The sequence below is a fragment of the Tupaia chinensis genome, unplaced genomic scaffold (assembly GCF_000334495.1).
Source record: "Tupaia chinensis unplaced genomic scaffold, TupChi_1.0 Scaffold140548_1, whole genome shotgun sequence".
Lineage (NCBI taxonomy): Eukaryota > Metazoa > Chordata > Mammalia > Scandentia > Tupaiidae > Tupaia > Tupaia belangeri.
Window position 1 is genome coordinate 1,383,071 of NW_006200423.1, and position 21,557 is coordinate 1,404,627.

Sequence of the window (21,557 nt, forward strand, 5' to 3'; positions counted from 1 at the left end):
GTTCTGGGGGGGGGGGAGAGAGAAACTCACCTTTACCAGAAAGAACACTTTACCTTTATTTGTCATTACGTAATTAAAGACCTTTCCTTTCTACCCTTTGTATTCACATGCATCATCTTTAGAGAGTTGTTTTTGCCAAAAAGCCCCAAATATGTCATGAAATGAATAATTTGAATGCCCAGTGGCTTTGTAGCATGAAAGATAAGTCCTTTGAGAGGATCAGAGAGGGTAATAGATATCGAACTCACTTCAGACTTCAGCATTCCCTGGCAGGAATCCAGAAGAAAGGTCACCCAAACTTCTGATTTCACTGCTCTTTTTAAAATATAATTTTTACATTAGTGCTAATCATGGTTCATATTAGTATTAGATTTTTTTTTAATTAGCAGGACTGTATTTATATCTTTTCTATTCCTTATTTCCTTTTTTCAGTGAAAGCCAATCTGACAGTAGGCTATAAACTGCAGTATAGCTGACTGAAGTCGTATCATCATGTGTAGACAATCCATTAATAGTGCTAAGATTATATAGGAAGAATTAAATATTCAGGAAGATTGGATCTAGAAAATGTAGGCTTCTAAAGTAGATTGATCCAGTGGTAATTGATTTATAAAAAAAGTTTTACTTTATGACTGATTAATCACATAAGTTTAATTTCCTCATCTACGATTAAGTGCTGGCATTTATTACTCAATAATATCTGTATGGTGATGGTGAAGAGCAGATGAATAGAAGATAAATATACAGACTTCATGAAGTCTGTGCAAAAAGGAGTAAAGTACAAGTTTATTGTGGTACACAAAAATTGAAATCTATAATTGTGTAGGTTTTTCCTAATATGCATTTTTCTATTAACTTTTTTAATACCTTTCATATAATTAAAGTGCTTAGAGCCATGTGATAAAAGGAAATTGTGTAAAGAAGTAAATGCAGTAGGTCCTTGCTATTTTTGGATTCTGTCTCTGTGAATTCACCCACTCCTGAAAACTTATCTGTAACCCCATCAACACTTGCAGCACTTTGGCGGGTGCCCCAGGACAGTCAAGGGTGCAGAGCAGCAAAATGTTTTTGAGTCACCTGAGTGTCTGCACGTTCCAGCTGAGGTCTAACAAGACAACACTCTGACTTCATGCTGCATCTCTCATACTCCAAATAAGTGTCTTTTGTAATGCCACCATGTAATGCTGTTTATAGAATGCCTCATTTATGTACATCTTGTTGGTAATTGTTGCGTGAGTGACCCCCAAGAATAGTGCTAAAGTTGTTGTTTAGTGTTCCTAAGCTCAGGAAGACTATGATGTGCTTTACCAAGAAAACATTGTATTAAATAAGTTCATTCATGCAGTGTCATGGGCCTTGGGTTCCAATATCAATGAATCAGCAATATTTATTTAGCTGTTCTTAAATAGAAACATGCATAAAACAAGGTTATATATTGATTAGTGGACAAAATATTGTGACCAGAGGCTTCTGGGAAGCCAAATCTGTACTTCCCTGGCTTGAGTGGTTTAGTATTTATTTAGTCAGCATTCATGTTGACTTTATAGGATGAAACTACTGTGAATAATGAGAATCACTTGTTGAAGGGGACTTCAAAGAGTTTGTGGGAAAATAGTACAAGTTATTCTGGAGCAAAGCAATTTTGAAATCCGTGTATAGTTTTTTTCATGATACTCATTTTACATGAGCATTTTAAAGACTTCTCTGATGTTAAGCAATCTAGTTAGTTAAAGTGAAACATGATAGAAACCAGTGATTTGAACTGTAAGAATGAGATTTACCATCACTTTTAAGGGAATATATTTTTACATAAGCAATTATTAATACCAGAATTATTCTGAAAAGTACTTCTCTATCTCCTTTAGTTTCTAAGACAGCATCATAGGAAAACAATCAATGATAAAAGAGAAATAATGGGCAATTTCTAGTTGATAACTTTCTACTTGGTTCATGAGTAAAACTAAAGCCTTTTATTAAAAAAAATCTTTTTAACAAGTCTCCACATGAGGAAAAAAAAGCTTAACTGTTCCTTTTTATAGTTAATGTTATGAGAAATAGTTAGATTTTGGTGGATTGTTCTAGCTGAAGAAGACTGCTGAGACCCATTTAACTCCAGATTTCTAATTTGCATATAAGAAATGGAGGTCCACATAGATAATGAGTATTTTGAAAAAAACTATGTATGAGTTTTACATTTTTCCCCCAAAATAAACTCATACTATGATTCAAAACAAAGGAAAGAAATGGAGGTCCAAATCCACTTCATAATTTGCTAAGTGTGAGTGTTGGTAGTCGAAGTCAGAACTGGCACTTCTTGATTTGGTCCAGTGACTCTGTCCTTTGGACTCCCCATTCTCTGAAACTCCCTTGTCATCAGCCTAAAATAACTGCCTATGGAGGACCACAAGTATGAAAGGGTTTGTTTCATGCAATGTTTACTCATAAAATAGAAGTGTATCAAATTTCACACAAAATTTAAGATAAACTTATTTAATAATAATAATAATTCATTTTCATTTAATAATAATAGTAATTTAATAAGAGTAATATGACATCCATTCAGTGCTTATTTTCTCCATGCTCTGTTTTAAGTTCTTGATATACATAATTCACTTTCTTTGTCACATGTCCATGGTGGAATTTTATTATCCCCATTTTACAGCTGAGAGACTGAGGCACAGAGAGATTAAGTAAGTGACCAGGATCACTTGGTTAATAAATGATGACTAAGATTAGAGATTGGTATTTTGACTTCAGAGCTTTTGTTCTCAAACACGATGTATAACCCACTTTTAATGTGTTGTATTCAAGTAGGCCAAGAGTAGATTCATTCACTAAAGAATGAATTCATTTACCAAGTGCCTTTTTGATTTCTCCACTTAGTTTTATATTTGGCATTTCTAACTTATTCCCGTTTCCTCAACCTGTTTCTCTTCCATCTCCTACTTCAGAATACTGATTACTAGAACAAAACCCTTAGAGTCATGCATTCTCTCTCACCTTCTCTCACATCCCACATGTGTCCTATCAGCGATTTCCATCAGATCTGCTTTGAAAATATACTCAGATTCTGGTTTGAAACTTCAGTATCTTTCATCTGGCTTTTTATATACATTTCTATGTTTCTGCTGTTGTGTTCTTGAAGTGTATTTTCAACACATTAATCATGGTGACATTAAATTAAGTAGAAACATCACCCCTCCTCAGAACCCCATGATGAATTTCCATCAAGCTTAGAGAAAAAGTCAGAGACCTTAGTAACGGCCTACTCCATGACTCCTCTCACACACACACATATGTACGCTTTTGACCTCATCCCTGCTACCCTCACCCTTGTCCACTCTACTCTAGATACACCATTTCTCAAACTGCTCAGTTAGCCTCTTGCCTTAAACCATTTGTACCTGCTCTTACCATTGTTTCCACCAGATTTTCCCTGAGGCATCCCCATGGCTTGCTCTATTCATTTTCTTCTGATCTCCCCTTAAAATTCCCTTTACTGGGGCCAGCAGGTAGCATGGTGGGTAAGGTGCTAAACTCTCACATGGCCAACTACAGTTCGAGTATGGGATCTGGTGGCTTGAAAATTATGCTAGGCATGTATGTGCTCAAAAATCCCAGAAAGGGGGACCAGCAGATGGTGTAATGGCTATGACGCTGGACTCCCATGTTGTCGACCAAGGTTCAAGTGCCAGACTGGGTGGCTTGAACTCATGCCAGGTGCATGTGCATGCGTGCCCAAGATCCCAAGGGGAGAATGAAGAAGGGATTGCATCATGGCCATCCCCACTGGGGGATGATTTCTCGCTTTCTGTCTCTCTGTCTCTCTGTCTTTCTGGCAAATACACATACCCTATAGCAAAAACCTCTCAAAAAAAAAAAAAAAAATCCCAGAACAAGACGTTGGCGAAATGGCGGGGTACTCTCACTGGACTCCCACGTAGTCGACCGCGGTTTGTGTCCCTGACGTGGTGGCTTAAACTCACGCCAGGCGCGTGTGCGTGCGTGCCCAAGATCCTGAGAGGAGAACGGAGGAGAAGGGATTGCGGCATGGCCATCCCTCCTGGGGGGTGATTTCTCGCTTTCTGTCTCTGTCTCTGTCTGACTGTCTGGCGAGTGCACGTGCCCTATAGCAAAAACCTCTCAAAAAAAAAAAAAAATCCCTGGAAGGGAATGGAGGACAAAGGATTGTAGTACAGTCACCCCTACCCCCCAGCAGGAGGGTGACCTCTCACTTTCCCTCTCACTGTTTCTCTCTCTCTCTCCACTGAGCGTATGTGCCCTATAGCGAAACCTAAAAAAAAAAAAAAAAAAAAAAATCCACCTGATCAGTGATGCTGTTTTTCAGATACCCTCCCTCTCCTTTGTCCAGGTTTAAATTTCTTCCTTACTCTGCTTTTACTGGTTTTCAGAGCACTTACCACTCTCTTATCTACGCTCTCCTCTGTGTTCGACATGGGCCAGTCTTACCGCATTCGAACCTAAGCTTTTCAAAGGCAGGCACATTATCTTCTTCCCCGCTTTTATTCTTTGTTCTATACTGAGTGTAGGAACTCAATAAATGTTTACGAAAAAAGAGTAAAGTTCATCACAAATAATGACTTACTGAGAGTCTGCTCCCTGACACCAACAGTCTATGGATTAAAAAAGGCTTATACAAATAACTGGAAGATTGAGCCTGATCCTGCTAAAACTTCTGGTGTCTTCTCCATAGACCACCAGACATCTGACTGACAAGGTGGGTGGCCTTCTCATTTTTCTACCTGCTAGGCCAGACAAGAAATTTTCCTCTACTAAGGTTATACAGAAACTTATAGGAAAAAGCAGGGTTTGATAAGCATTGTTACAGGTAAGAGGATGTTAGTTTTGTTTTTGTATTTTTGTTTTTGCAGGAAGTTGAAAACATTTTGCCGTTTCTTAGGTTGCCAGTATGTTGATTATAGGTCAACAGTGCCCGAAGTTTGGATTTCCACTTGTTTTGCAATTATAGAAATATGGGATTATTACTCATCAAGTGATTATTTGGCTTAGGGGACTTACTCAACCTACACAAACCCACTGGCATGCTGATATCAGAATCTTACTTATTCTTTCAACAAGCATTTATCCAACTTCTCATGTGTAGCACAGTATACTAGCCACAGTCAACAGACACCAGAAATATAGCATCAGATTTCAAGGAACACAATACCTTGTGGGGCAGTCCCCTCTTGACTACTCAGTGTGTTGTCTGCCCTGTATGAAAGTTCACATTTTAAGGTAAATTAAAGGAGTCAGCAAGTGGTGTGGTGGTTAAGGCACTGGACTTCCAGATGGCCACAGTTCGAGTACTGGACCTGGTGGCTTGCTTCCTTTCTCTCTCTCTCTCTCTCTCTCTCTCTCTCTCTCTCTCTCTCTAGTGAGTTCACATGCCCTGTAGCAAATTTTTTTAAATAATGATAATAATACATCAAATTAAATAAATAATTCCTTTAAAAAAGTGGTAAATTAAGAGCAGAGAGTTGTTTAATATATATAAAGTCCGTGCGAAGGAATGTGATCAATGTTTCTATCAAGTGAACAAGAATGTTCATTTTAACTGATTAGGCATGTAGGACAACAGCAAATGCATATTTTCTATGTTTCTTTCTTTTGCCAGTCATAAAAAAGATCACTATCTTATACCAAGCATGTCACAAGGTGATTGGAAAGATTCAGGGTTTCAAATCTGATTGTAGCATGAATTACAGTCAAGGCATATTGCCATAGCACACCTTAGCCGTGGTTGGGAATTTGACATAATTTCTGATAGTTTTTACCTGGTTATGTATCAAATAAATCTTCAGATGTGTTACTTCTAAGATGATTAAATTTATTTGACATTTGTTGAATTTTATATTTTTACTTCAATGGGTAATTCTTTAATTTACCTACAGTAACCCTCAAAGGGTTATAGAATAGAAAGGAAGGAGAGTCCATGTCAGTTCATGCATCATAAGCAGCTAGTGTTTCAGCTTAAAGGATAGATGGGATTTCTATAGTAGGGACTGGAAGTAGATAGCAGTCCTGGAAAAAAATGCTCTTAGGTCTCAGAGGTGAGAAAGGAAAGTCCATTAGCAAACAGCATGAAGCCCTGTTTGTCTGAGGATAAAGTGCAAGACACAATTATCAGTTAAATACTTCTGGACCAAAGAAGGCCTTGAAATTCTGCCTCCCGTATTGTACCTGTATTTTAATAAATAATGAGAAACTCCTAAGGTTAAGGGATAACAATAGGGCTGAAAAACAAAAGTTTAAGAACAATCCAAAAGTCCTTCCATAAGGGATGGGTTAAGCAGGTCACTATACATCCATAAAAATGTGATACTACTCAGCAATTAAAACATTTATATACATTTACGTATGTAAATGTATTATAATATGTGCATACACTCAGAGAGAGAAAGAGAGAGGTGTAAGTATCTATCTATCTATCTATTGTCAAATTTATTTAATTAATTAATGAGAGAGCTAACAGGGTAGCAAAGCCAGTTTACAAAATTATAGGAGTAGCAAAAATATTTAGTCACTGGAACACAGAATTCTAGAATGTGATTGCTATAAAACTAAGATAATTATTGCTCTATAAACAATAAAGTTTTTACTTTTGAGGCTCATTTGCACTGTCATCCAGAAGTTGGCAAACTTTTCTTGTGAAGTGGCAAATATTTTTAGTTTTGTGGGCCATGTAAGTTTTCTGTTATATTCTTTGTTTTGTTTATTTGTATTGTCTTGTTTTTTTTTAATAGTTTCTTAGATATGTACAAATAATTTTCATGCTCATGATCTGAACAGAGGTAGGCTTCTGTGCAGATTTGGCCTGTGGAAGATAGTTGCAGACTCCTGATTAGAACCTAATCAACGATAAGCAAATGTGCCTATCCTGAAGCATTTGGTAATCCTTGAGTTGTGAGCCAGTTAGACAATATTCCTTTGTGTCTTTCAGAAGACTTGTATTTGTTCTTTTTCCCATTTGTATGGGGAAAAGAATGTTTTTACATATTTAATTTTTTTTCTTAACTAAGGTGTCCAGTGCTCCAGTGCTAATGAAAGTATTTATTAGCAATGTGTGAATCTAGTCCAGAGAACAGTTAAGTGAAGAAGACAAGAAGATTTCATTTCAACTGTGTCTACTTCTATAAAAGAGAAGTAGGGAGGGGTTTGAGAGTTTGAGAAGCTAGAGAGGACTTTGCTGGGGAAATGGTAAGTCTGAAGCATAGGTGGGGATCAACCTGGAAGGGAGGAAAAGGAATGCCAAGCTACAGAGTAAGCCATGGAGGTATGCAGGTGGGAACTTAAGAGTATCTGAGTATAAAACAGAACTCTTCTTGTTGGAGGGAACTAAAGGCAAAGAGTAGGGAGAATGTGAGGGAAGTTGAAAAGGTAGGGCCATGTGGGAGGGCTGACCACACTAACCTCTTTTCTAGGAGCTGCCCTGGTTTACTGGTATAAAAATTAATCACCTTCTTTTACTCTCAATGTGTCCCAGTTTGGAAAATAAAATATATGATAAATGGGTGACGTTAAGGAGTTTGCTCTTTAACATGCAATCAATACCAACAGTGACGAATTTTAAGCAGGGCAAGTGTGATATAATCAGACTTACATGTTGAAAGGATGACTACCTTCTGGGAAATTAATTTGAGGCAGGCTATAGGATATGTTAAATGTTTGTTTACAAACATTTAACAAACATGTCTTTGGATTAAACAATTCATTAAAGTTTTTTGATAACAAGGGAATTCAGGAAAAAAGGAAAGTTAGAAACTGATATTTGATGAAATCAGTTATTCAGTGAACATTGACTTGATTTAGTAGCCCTATGAAGATGAAGACTTCTTATGGTGCATTTAGTTGTAACTTGTGATTTGTTTACACTGGTTTGTCATTTTGAGTTCTTGTGCTCCATAGGTATGGAATATGAAAAGAGTATAAAATGAAACTATTGGGAAATACTTTGGCTGTGAATTCAATCATCTAAAATACAGAATCACAAAATTAATGACTGTGTGAGTGCTGAGAGCACAACGGACTTGTTAACTTCGGGTATGTCTCCCACATCTAGCACTCAAAATTTTTCTGAGTGACTAAAACAGTGAGCCATTCAAGAACTTTCTTTTTTATAGATACTGTGCTCTTTCTTCTTAAAAACCTTAGATACATTCATTCATAAACTTCTTAAACATTTATCTCATTGGCCTAGAATCTCTGAATGAAAGACTCTAGTCAAGATTTTGGAGATACAATTTACCAATAATATTGAAATACATTTGTTAGTAATTTTGTTTTCAAGATTAATGGATAGTTTGACAAAATGTTTTGCTTAGGTATAAAGGTGGCAAAATCAATTTCCATCAAAAAAAAGAATTAATGTTATGTAGATGTTTTTATTGAGAAAAATGAATAATTTATCATCTTTATTCATTTTTAAAACTATTCCCATCAGGCAAATTAAAATCAGGAAGAAAAATTTAATTAAAATGAATATTCAAACCAAGTGTGAAGATATTACAAGTTTTATGAATGAATAAAATCAGGGCAATTACTTATTGTATTTATTGTTGTGTAATTTGGAGGCTATAAACATAGGACAAATGCATAAACACTTAAAATCACAGTATGGAATGGTATGATAGTAATAAAGTGACAGAAACTCATGTTCTATTTTCTATTCATGACTTTTTTTGCAATTACTTATTGTATTTATTGTTGTGTAATTTGGAGACTATAAACATAGGACAAATGCATAAACACTTAAAATCACAGTATGGGGTGGTATGATGGTAATAAAGTGACAGAAACTCATGTTCTTTAAATTAGGTCTATACAATTGAATATATTTACATAAATGTCTCTCAAATAGAGAAGAAAATATGAAATTTTGTCAAGTATGAGATAATCCTCAGCACTTTGAGTAACTCTTGGGTTAATACCTAGATTGTGAGAAAAATGCCAGCTATAGCAATTCTTAATAGTTTTCTTTTTCCCTTTAATTGATAATTTTAGCACCTCTTAATAGCTTCCCCCCCCCATAGATAATAAATCTGATTGGTAATATGTGCAAATCACCCGTCACCTTCTGCCCATGTCCATTTCTTTGACTTCCATCTGGCTTCCTGGGCACTACTGCAGCTGGCCTGGAGAGCGCTGGCTGTGTTCTCTGGTCTTTCCATACCATCAGACCTGGGGCAGGTGTTTTCTTGCTCTTCACTGCTTTTTTTTTTTTTGGTATAAATTTTTTTATTTTCTATAATTTTATTATTAGACAATAGTCAAAAAGTCATTTGCCTCCAACAATTTATCAAATATTCTTTACATATGATTCCTAAAACTTAGGCAAATTTGCTATGCAAATAAATAAATTGAAATAAAAAATAATAAATTGCTCTTCACTGCTTTTGTAAGATCACTGTCAGTACTTCCACTGTCAACATCCCCCACCTCCATCCTTCCACCAACTCCTCTTTGAAACACATTTTCTCAGATTATAACATCCTATATTTAGTGTAGTAGTTTACTACCATTCCCTTGGTACTTCTTATCAGTCGTTTTCTTACAAAGTAACTGGCTTACTACATTCTCTCCTCCCCACTTATATTTTTTTCATTGCTTTAATTAGCCATATAGATTATACTACACCCTAGCTTCTTAGAACCAATCTTTCTCTCAACAGTCTTGTGCTCTCCTCCAGCAGTTCACAAACCATTTTTGTAAAGGGCCAGAGAGTAGACATTTTTGGTTTCCTGGCCTTGGTCTTTGTTACAACTACTGAAGACCGCAATCCTAGCTGTAAAACTGAAGTGGGCTGCATGTCAAAATAAAAATAAAGATAAAATAATCTTTCTTTACCAAAACAGGTACTCTAAAAAACTGAGTAGGAACTTGAAAGAATGAGGTAGTGAGTCATGGAGCAATTCAGAAGCTTAGAGGTGGAAAGTGAACATTTAGGGGAAGTAGTTCCAGTCAGAGGGAACAACAGTGCAAAGACTCTGAGGTAGAAGCTTGCCTGCATTTGTTCTTCAGATGCAATATGGCAGCCCATGTGGCTGGAGCACAGTGGAATGTGGGAAGAGCAGGGGTAGGAGATACCAGGGAGATCATGGGAGTGAGGTCTTTTCAGGTCATGTATAGGATTTGGGGTTTTATTTAGAGGCATTGGAGAGAGACATGGAGAAATCAGAGCAGAAGGATAGTAGTGAGATTTAAGTTTTATCAGGATTTTCTGGCTGCTGTAGTAAAGACAGTGAGAGGGCAGGCTAGAAGCAGACAGGGCATCGACAGTGATTGAAATATTCCCTGGATCAGGTTGGTAACAGTTGTGGCTGTGGAAAGTGATCAGCATATGTGTGTGTGTGTGTGTGTGTGTGTGTGTGTGTGTGTGTAAGTATATGTCAGAAAAGTTATGCATTTTTGCACAGAAAATCAGGTAAATGCATCATGACTTTTCCGGTAGCCCAATACACACACACACACACACACACACACACACACACACACATTACATACATTATACCCAGTATATTGAAGGATTCACTTTAGATTGGATTTTGCTTTTGCAGAAGGGAGTCAAGAGGTACACTGAGGTTTTTATCCTGAGTACCTAGAAAGAGGGAAGACCATGAGTGGAACAGGTTTTGAGGGGGAGATCATGAGTTCTTTGGGCTGGTTTGGGTCAAGATATCTATAAGATAAGCAAAGGGAATGTGTGTTTGAGATGACTGACATCAATTATAACTTTCTTAATTTCAGGATAAGTGGACAGTTATTCTTTATGTTAGAAAAAATTCTCCCTTAGCTGAACTAACTGTTCTGTCAAAGGCTTACCCGAAACTATATTCCAGGCACCTGTCAGGTGCGGAGTGGTGTGACAGTGCCTGCAGCTATACTTACCAATATCCTTCATTATTCCAGTGGCATCTAATTCATGAATAAGTTCATAAATAATTGTCATGGTTTTCCTTGATTGTGAAACTAAGATTACAGAGGTTTGTTTCATGGTCTTCTTTTGTGTGTATTATCTAGAGGAAATAATCTGATCTTTTTATGTGCTTTTGCCATAAAAATACCAATAGAAATAAAAATGTTATTGGGTAATATGATCAATATAATACAATCTGACTGCCAGCCGCAGTTTTACATTGTATTTCTGATCATTCGCATACAATTTTAAACTCAAGTATTTCCTGCTTATAGGACAAATCAAGTTTGGAAAAATACTTTGTGTATGAAATGAATTTTCATAAAAGGGTTAGAAAGATGAGAGCATTTTGGCTGCTGAGTCTCTCGGGAAATTTAGTTAAAAGTGTTAAGATAATACAGTAGTAAGTTGCAAAGAGAGGATGATCTAATGAGTTTTTCCTTTCATTTTGCTCTCCAAGGACTAAAGTCAGAAAAGCAACACATCTGCTCTTTTTATTCTTTAAGAGAACAGATTTTTAATTTGGCAAGATAAATGTTATAAGTTTTCTGTCCAGGTATTCATTATAAACAATTCCAAAATAAAATAATGTCTTAAATTTTAATTTATTAGAATGTTGAAGAGGGAAAGTATTGCCCTTAGGTGATTGTCTTCAATTTTGTTCTTATTAGTAATAATTGTATTGTTTACTTTTCCTGTATTGTAATCATATTGTAATGCAGAAACTTAGAGTTGGAAAGGACCTTATAGGATCCTTTTAAAGGTTCTAATCTAGTGATCGTCAAGAACATTTTTACATGATCTAGAGTGAAAACAACCCAGTGCACATTTTACTTTTTTATGTATGTCCCAATGCAACAGTCACATTAACACAAGCAAAGAAAGTCAACCTATAAAAGTTATATTGGACAATTCACCTCAATAACAAAAAACAATGAGTATTTATATTTCTATACATGTACATATCTATCTGTCTAAATTTCTATTCGGTTTAAAATATCGGGAAGATGCAAAACAAATAGTATTTTATTAACTGTATTTCTTGTGTTATAAGAAATAGAGATTAAGACAAAGCACATATGCTGATTTGCCTTCAGTTTTCCAAATGTGTTTGATTTTGAATTCAGTTTTCACTGCTTCTGTGTTTTCTATCAGAAGGTTCCTCTCTAGAAATCGCCAGTTTGGTTACAAAAGATTCAGTAATAATGGGTGAGCTGAAATTTCTCTCCAGAGTGGTGACATTTGATGGTTGAAATGTCCTAAGACTAGTAGAATTTTTATTTTTAAATGAGCTCAATGTTGGCACCCCTCTTTGGGAGAAGGCTTGGCGCGTTGCATGGTCTAACTTGGCTAGTGCTTACTCTAGCTGTGAGTTGTAATTAACCACTGATGGGAATATAAAAAGGGTCTGACTTACAAGCTGCCATTTTCACATCCCAGTATGTGAACCAAATCCAACTGCCTCAATCCTTGCAACATAGCAAAGCTAAATATGCAAAATCTGCTTCATTTATCACCAGGACTATTGCTCAGAGCTGACAAACAGTGATTATCAGGATGCACTACAATCTGTTCTGTGTGAATTGCTTTATTAGTATTATGATAACATTGGCAGCATTGCCCTACTATGTTCAGTTTCGGAGATTTTTTACTAATTCTTTCATATTTTCAGTAGTCAAACTCATGATTTTTCTACAAAATGACTTTTTATGATATTGAATTACTCGAGGGCAGGGTGGTCAATCACACATTCAGATTTAGTTTTTATTTTTTATATTGATCTGTTGTTAGCTAATAGCACACATCCCAGACAGCTCAAACAACATTAATTTACTTTTTGTGATGATCCTATGAGTTGACTGGATTGAGTAAGGTAGTTGTTCTACTCACATGATATAACTGAGGTCACTCATGTTACATTTCCCTATGGGCTTCTCTAGCAATGCAGTGAGATGACTGCTCACCCTCCAGTTTCTCTTCTTGTAGCCTCTTTTCTTTCAGTAGTTTAACTCTAACTTTTCTTTTAGAACATCAAGTGGTTACCAAAAGGATACCTCTAAGGGACAGAGCTTATTAAGGATCAGCTTGCATCACACATGTTAATCACTCAGAGCCAATCACATAGCCAAGCACAGAGGCATTGTGGATAGGAAGACTGATAAGCAGAGCCCACTGGGGTCTAGCACGTAACAGACTGCCTCAGCTCCATAGTAAATTTTATGGGAGAATAATAGGTAGTGAGTTTGAGTTATTTGGAAGAATAAGAATCAGTATAATGTGAACCAAATAAACATGTTGTATAAATAATTTCACAAAATTTTAATTAACAACATTGCTTTTATTTGGTGTGATTTGCTACTATTAGGAAATGGGAGGAGTAAGGAAGCAACAGTGAAATTGAAACATTATTTTGTATCCTTCAACATTTTATAAAAGATAATAAATCTTCATAAAAGGATATCTTTTCTTTTGACAAAAATGTTCTGAATATGTGTTATCAAAATGGATAAGATATACCTAATAAGCAGTGTGGACATGGCTTCTGTTTAGAGTTTAATTCTTCTACTCTTTTCCCTTGACTATCCTTTTCTACTTCCTATCATAATGTACATGACATAGAAGTGTTAATTTTTGGAAATGAAAACAATTAAATTTAATATATTTTATATGTTGTGTAAATTTGAAGAGTCTTATTTTTTTAGAGAATTTCTGTTTGTTTGTTTTTGCTATATGGTGCATGCGCTCACCAGAGTAACAGAGAGACAGTAAGGAGAAATCATCCTCCAGTGGGGATGGCCATGCCGCTGTCCCTTCTCCATTCTCCTCTTGAGATCTTGGGCATACATGCACACTCCCTCCCGGTGTGAGTTTTAAATCACTGGGCCATGACTCAAACATCAGTGGACTACATGGGAATCCAGCGACATAACCATTACGCCATCTGCTGGTCCCAGCTTTTGAGAGTCTTTAACTTACTACAATTTGAGGGTACATTAAATGTCCTATCAGATAAAATAACTGAGTCACTGGAAATTTTCATATCCCTCATTTGAAGTGGAGAACTATGATTTTCTAGAGATTTGTACATGCATAGAGAAACAGATGTGGCTGATGTTGACTCTGCATCTTAGACATTGTCTAGGTGTCTCTACATACCCCAAACTATAGTATTATATTTAAAACTGACACTCAAATAATTTTCTCTCTTCATGGAAATTGTTTTGTACTTGGCACCACTTTTCTTTCTCTTTTCAACTTTTTTTTTTCCTTTTTTCTTTTCTTTTCAATATTAATTTACCCTGTGGACTGGGAGGTGGTGGTGGTATGGTGATTAAGGTGCTGGACTCCCACATGGCCAACTGTGGTTCAAACCCTGGACCTTGTGGGCTGCTTTCTCACTTTTTCTCTCTCTCTCTCTTTCTGACCTTCTCTGATCAAATTTAAATAATAATAATAAATAAATAAAATTTTAAAAATACTAATTTACCCTAACAAACTAAGTCATATACTATTCAATATTTGGGGACTAGTTTGCTGATGCTTGTATTTTAGGGAGTCCACATAGTATTTTTGGTAAGAATAAGGTAGTTCCGTAGAATCTGTCAACTCTAGAATTTCATTCTAGCCTGGCCTGTTACTAGTTGTCAGCCCAGAAGTTTCCTTAATGTCTCTAATTCTGTGTACACTTATTTGTAAAAGATGATGGAAAAATACCGTATTGGTGCTTGTATAGGTTAAACAAAGTGACTCTTGTAAAAATTATTTGTATTGTTCCTGACATAGTAGGCATTATAATGATGTTTGTTTCTTAACTCATAAATGAAATTAAATATGAAATAGGAAACTTCTATCATATTTAAATACATTTTCTCTTCTCAGATCATGCAAGGGCCTTGTTCCTATTTGGCACCTTGCTAGAAACCACAGTGAAAGTGTGCAAGGACATAGAACAGGAAGAGGAAGCATGATCCTGTGATAATTTGAATGCAAACTACTAAATCGATAATACATGCAGGGGGAGAGAGAGAGAGAGAGAGAGAGAAAGAACTGGGCCATAGGTCAGCTAACCTTTGGAAATATTTTAGCCTCTGAAGCACATTTTTCTTCCTTATAAATCTTATAGTTAAAATTATAGAATTTTAAATTATATTCAGGTAGGAACTACTTAGCTTATGAAAATGCATTTATTTATAGACTTAATTTTACCTTTAAGCAAACTTCAAAAATGAGTGACTGCCAAGATCTATTATAACCTGTTTTCTCAAATGCTCTTCTCATTATCTTCTCTAAAATCTCTCTCTAGAAACACTGGAGGGACGACCATAATTAGGCTAACCATGGGCACCCATATGCTCAGCCTACGGCGGTGAGGGAGCACAGCCGCCATGAGAGCGTGGTACAATATGCTTAAACATGCAGCAGCCACAGAGTTTCAAGGCTAGCCATGCAGTCAGTCAGTTCCTCACTCACAGCTGCGAGGAACAGAACACTCTGTAATTCCTTTGGTGTGAAATGAATTGACAGTTATTTATAGGGAATAATTACTGTGACATTTGTAAAAGTAAACACAGTTTTCAACCCTCAACAAACTGTTATAAAGAAAAAAAGAATGGAAAATGAAGAATAGTATTGTCAACTACAAGAATAATGGTTAGAGTCAAAACGTTTAAAAGGAAACAAGCCAGTTCTCAAAGTAATTATAATCATATAGAATATCCGTGTGAAGACTAGATAAATAATTGTATTTATCGATCAGGGCAAATTGTGATGACTTCATTGTAGTTCTATATTTCCAGGTCTTTATTTTAAAAAGATAGTAAAAGAAGGTAGGGAAGGATGTAAAGAAGAAAGGAAAAATGAGAGAAGAAAATGTGTACTCGTTGTTCCCAATTAAGATGATGCTGAGATTTTTCTGCTGCATCAATAACATCATTTATTTATAATTAATTTCACATGATCAAATGGCTGGTTAGATACATTAGAGATTATTTCAGAATTGTGAAATGCTAACAGAGTGAAATTGGCCAAATAGCTTCTCATAAACCTTTATCACATGCTTGCATGCTAAATTCTTTTGTATCACATGTTTGATAATCACACTTACATCTGAGCAACTCTTTTTTTTTTTGGTTAAGAATTATTTTATTTAACTTTATTTTTTTAAAAAATATATTTAAACAATTTATTTATTATCATCATAATCTTGTTTATATTACCTTGAATCATGCATAACTTTACAGTGTATTACATTTCTTTTTCCAGAAGGAATACCATGTATATCAGTCAATACAGAGACATTAAAATCCCCATTTCATCATCCAATAGCTTTTCATTATTTTTCCTGATTATTATTCCAATTACTTTTTAAATTAATTTTTATTTTTTTATACATTCAGTCACATTTTTTAGCTTACAAAGTGAACATTTCAATATGTGAACATTTCTCCCCAGTCCAGTTGATCAAAATATCTTCAACCAATAACACCACACCTCCCCATCCCGTCAGTGCTCTGCCTCCATATCCCTCCTCCAAATGTCCTTCCTTAGGCCCCACTCCTCTCCACACACACTTCTGGCATTCACACCCGTCTCTTATGTTTGTACAACCTTTAGTCAATCAGTTTCAGTCATAGAGTGCAGACATTCAGTATATATAAAGTGCGGACATACAATGTCTCTCCTTCATAGCCTGGCTTGCTTCACTCAGCAGTAAATCTTCCATGTTCTTCCACTCTCTGTCAAAAGCCAGGGTTGTTGGTTTTTATGGCTGAATAGTATTCCATAGTTTGTGTGCCACAGTTTTTCAATCCATTTATCCGTGCAGGGGCATTGGGGTTGGTTCCATGTCTTAGCAATCATGAATAGTGCCGCAATAAAAATTTTTTTAAGGTTTTGCCATGGTGTGTGCGCTCCCCAGAGAGAGACAGTGAGAGGGAAAGGGAGAAATAACCACATCTGAGCAACTCTTGATTTGTTCAAAAATAACTCATTTTCAAATGATGATCATTTATAAGATAATGATAACTGTACTAAGAATATTTTATTCCTAGTTTAGCCAGAAATTACTACTGTTCCTGTAATTATACCTGAAAGATCCTCCTTTGTTCAACTCTGTAACTCATTGACCTGAACACATGAGATCCCGCCTTCCCTTGAAACTTTGACTTTAAGACAATCAAAGAAAGTAGTGATCTCCTCCTGTCGTAATGTGAATTTTACTTTTCATTTTAATTCTGATAGTATAGGAACTTACTTTATTATCCAGAATAACTGCATTAGTTCTTTATGTAGCTATTTCATTAGTTGAACTCATTTCAACACCGACTGTGTTGTATCTGCTCATTGATGTACTCTGAGATTGTCATTCAAGAAAGTCAGTGAATTATCTGCCTTGATCAGACTTTATTTTTGTTTAATGATCATGACTAGGAGATTCATCAACAAGTCAAATACTTGATTTTCTTAGGCAGCATAAGCTCAAACAAAGGTTACAGGCATTTCTGGCATTAGCAAATTGAAGAATACTCTTGACACAAAGTTTCAAGAATACTGCCTGTTTATCAGCCATTTTATTTTAAACATATATAGGTATACTGAGGTATGGTGAAAATTTCTTTCCAATAACCTGATATAGCAAATATTCAAAAATGATTTTATGAAAGAGCATGCACTTTGTACCAGGTATTTGTGTGGGATGCCAAGACTTACAAAACATGCTTCCTATTTGGTAGTATTGATGAGGATATACTGTATACTAAAGAATAGAAGAAGGAAATGATATTTACATGTAGTTAATATGATGCATCCATGAACTCACAAGTGACACTGTGACCAAAAAAAAAAAATAAAAGAAGGAGAGGAACACAGCAATGTGTTTTCATTTCATATATTCAAGAGCCAAGTGGAGTAGAGAGTCTGAGACTGAACAGCGATGGCCACATTCCCAGCTGCCTCCATTGTAGTCCTCCTCCTTGTATTAATGACAGTAGAAAATATGCATTTTACAAATAATAATCTATAACTGTGGTGAAGCAAATGTCTCTCTTTCTCCATGCTGGAGAAATTTCTGGAGAGGGATTGGGAAAAGATTTTAATAGTGGGCCAAGAATGAGATCACAAGGGGATGGGATTGGATTATAAAGAGTGAAGATTATATTATATCTTGAGTTTGGGGGTTTCCGAAGTACTATAGACTCCATCTGTAGATGCTGGTAGTTCACAAAATGACCTAGGTGTTCTTTTGTAAACATAGTGGGCATCGCTGCATCGAGAGCATACCTAAGGACAAGCTGTAGTAGAAATCACCTTTGTGGTGACTCCTGTGAAAGCATTTGTGTGTGCTGCACTCCCTGCCCTCTGTTGCTTCCCAGTGAAAGTCAAGCCATCACCCACAATTGATTTAGATAGATAGGAAGAAATTACCTTCTATAAAGGATAAGTAAGGGAAAGTGGGAAGCTCATGCAGATATAAGAGGCAGACAAAGCAGTATGTAAGTTTTACATGTGTGGTTTAGTTTAGGGTAGACGATTAGTGTTTCAAATTCAGAAAAATCATTTGTTTCAGCCAGAGTTATCATGAAAACCCAGCTCAGAAAATTTGAAATAGTATTAATTTGAGAAACTAGTAGATTTTTTTTTTTTGAGAGAGAGATTTTTGCTATAGGGTGCGTGCACTCACCAGAGAGATAGAAAGAGAGAGACAGAAACTGAGAAGTCACCCCCAGAGGCATGGCCATCTCGCCATCTTTTCTCCTCCATTCTCCTCTTGGGATTTGGGGCACACACACATGCTCGTGCCCAGTGTGAGTCTCAAGCCACTGGGTCTTGGACTCAAACTGTGGTCAACCCACGTGGGAGTACAGTGCCTTAACCACTATGCCACCTGCTGGCCCCACAAGTAAATTAGTTTATTAAAAGTTCAAGCTGTATATTCTTGACTAATGACTTGATAAACTTGAGTAAAGAAGTAACAGAATAAAAAAATTGTTTTTGCAGGTTGGCCATGCCAAAATATATAGAAATTCTTAGATAAAAGGAAAAGCAGAGACAGGGAGACTATTTTTAATACAAGCCTCTTAAAATGATCCCTCCTGCTACCGATGGCAGTGATCAGTCGTGAGTTGGCAAATACTTAAACTAGGTTGATAGCAAAAGGAATGGCAAGAAAGTGGAAGAATTACTAGAACCTTGTAATGTTGGATATTTGGATATGTATCTGGCAATGTGTCAACTACTTTATTTTTACTATCTTATTTAATCTTAACTGTTTTATGTAATATAGGTACTGATATTAAGTAAATTAAGTAAATTTCTTAAGATCACATAGTTAATCATCATTCCCCAAACACAACAGTTGTCCATTTGTGAACCCAAGCCACGCTTTAAAGGATACTGACTTAGCAGAGGTTCAAATAAAGATGACATTGTTAACATTTCCAGTATGGAAATTAAAAATCAGGCCTAGTGTTCGTTAGTGACATACGTGAAATGTAAACTTTCTTTTTTTTTCCCTTTATTTTTAGTGCGACTTCATGACAGCATATCAGAAGAGGGCTTCCATTACTTGGTGTTTGATTTGTAAGTATACATTTTCTGTTCATTTATTTTTGCAATCTATTTGAAGACCATATTGAATTAAAAGTATTCTTCATGTTATAAAGTCCAAATTCCTAAGCACTACATTTTTTTTTAATATTCTTCAAGTAGTATCTAACTCTAATTCTTTTGGAGCAAAGGTGACTATTAATAAGCAGTTTTTTTAATTTTAAACTTAAGCCAGTCTTCATAAGTGAAACAGCTAGGAGGAGTCTGTTTCCAGTCACGTTGTCCATTGTGCTATCATCAGTAGTTGTCTGTTTTACCTTGTGGTACAAAAATGGCTGACATAGGCAAAATTTTTCATGGAACTTTTGGCAGTATATATAATGTATTATCCTATTTGTAAAGAAGACTCAAGGAAGGAACTGAGATTACCAAGATTGTTTTGAACCAATCATGAATTTCCAACTCAGGTTCTGTCAACAAGAATGAAGGGAAAATAATGACTTGGCAAGGATCTAACAGAACAGGCCACACGTATTGCCAGTAAGAGTTCAGGAAGAACATGTTTACTGGAAAGCATTGTACCACTACAGTACTCCCAAACTATCCATGTCATCTGACATAGAAATTTCACTCCAGGACCAATATTCATGATAAGTGTTATCCTAAATTCAGATAATGTTTTATGCTAGAAGATGTTCATTGCATCATCCTTTATAATGGGCAAAAAGAAGACTAAGAAAGACAGTAACAGAGAAATAGTTTTGATGTGAGAGTCATATAAGAAAAGTTCTTTCGTAGAATATGAGTCTAAAGGTAGGTTAATGCTAGGTTTGGTTAATTAAGCCTTGCAGTGATGTCACCAAGAACCCAGCTTCTTTTCATCATTCTGGTTTTTATAACATCTGAGCCTGGCTTCATGCCCAGGATCCCCTTATGGTTTCAGACTGACTGCCTCATTTTCATGTGTCATAGTGATTTCCAAAGGAAGAAAAAGAGGAATAGTAATTTTACTGTCTGCATTCTTATTCATGGAGAAAACTGCTCAGGAGTCAATCAGAAGATATCTATTAATGAATCCTTATTTAGAATTGCTTTTCTAGCCCATGGGTAAGCCAAGTATTGGCAAAGGTGAAGGATTACAATTGACATTGAGCAATCATAATCAGTCTGTAGGTCTGGTAAGGTAGCTGACCTTGCCTAAATCATACAAAGCCCAGCTAAGAACTAAGTCATTATTTTGTTATTAAGAAAGAAGGGAAGTTTTTTCTGTTGGGTAGGCAGCCAAGCCTCTCCGCCATATTGGTCAATTATGATATGCTTTATACCAGACAGCAAAGCTCTGGTTATGCACAGTCCAACCACATAATCACAGCGGCTTACTCAGGCGGCTATCACTTGGTATTATTCCATGTTGTCTAGTAGTCCTTCACATCTGTCCTTTCTCAGAGAGCTTAATTTTACTTTTTTCATTGCTTGTTTTTCCTTCCAAGATACCTTCTTACGATTTTCTTATTTGAACTTCCTTCAGCTATTCTTTTAGAATAGGTATACTAGCAACAAATTCTTAGTTTTCTCTTTTCTGAGAATGTCTTATTTTCCTGTTTACTCCTGAGGATATTTTTTGCTAGATATGGAAGTCTAGGTTAACAGTTCCTTCCTTTCAATATCATGTCATTTTCTTCTAAATTATTAACTTTGTGATGAGAAATTTTCTTTCATTCTAATTGTTTTTCCTCTAAAAATAAGGAGTTACTTTATCTCTGGCTAATTTAAAGATCTTTCCTTTGTCTTTGGTATCATTTGTCTATGATACGTATCTGCTTGAAGATCTTAGAATTTACTTATATGGGGCTCACTTAGTCTCTTAGATTCTTTTATAAAGAATTATTTATTTAATTTTATTTATGATTCTTCTTCTTATTTTTAAATTTGTACTTACTGCAGAGAGAGTAAGAAAACAAGCTGCCAGGTCCAGGTCTCAAACCATGGTCAGCTATGTGGGAGTCTAGTGCCTTAACCACCACACCACCGGCTGACCCCACCTCTTAAATTCTAATATTTGTAGATTTATGTCTGC

General features: G+C 35.9%; 1 protein-coding gene across 14 annotated transcripts in view; it reads left to right on the top strand.

The window, feature by feature from the left end:
* The window catches only part of CAMK2D (calcium/calmodulin dependent protein kinase II delta), a 318,884-nt gene that overhangs the window by 155,767 nt on the left and 141,560 nt on the right, over nucleotides 1-21,557 (top strand). For all 14 annotated transcript variants that reach the window (XM_006162795.3, XM_006162800.3, XM_006162799.3 and 11 more), the window contains exon 4: nucleotides 19,459-19,513. In XM_006162795.3, coding sequence (XP_006162857.1) covers nucleotides 19,459-19,513 — 55 coding nt within the window. The remainder of the gene's footprint in view (nucleotides 1-19,458; nucleotides 19,514-21,557) is intronic.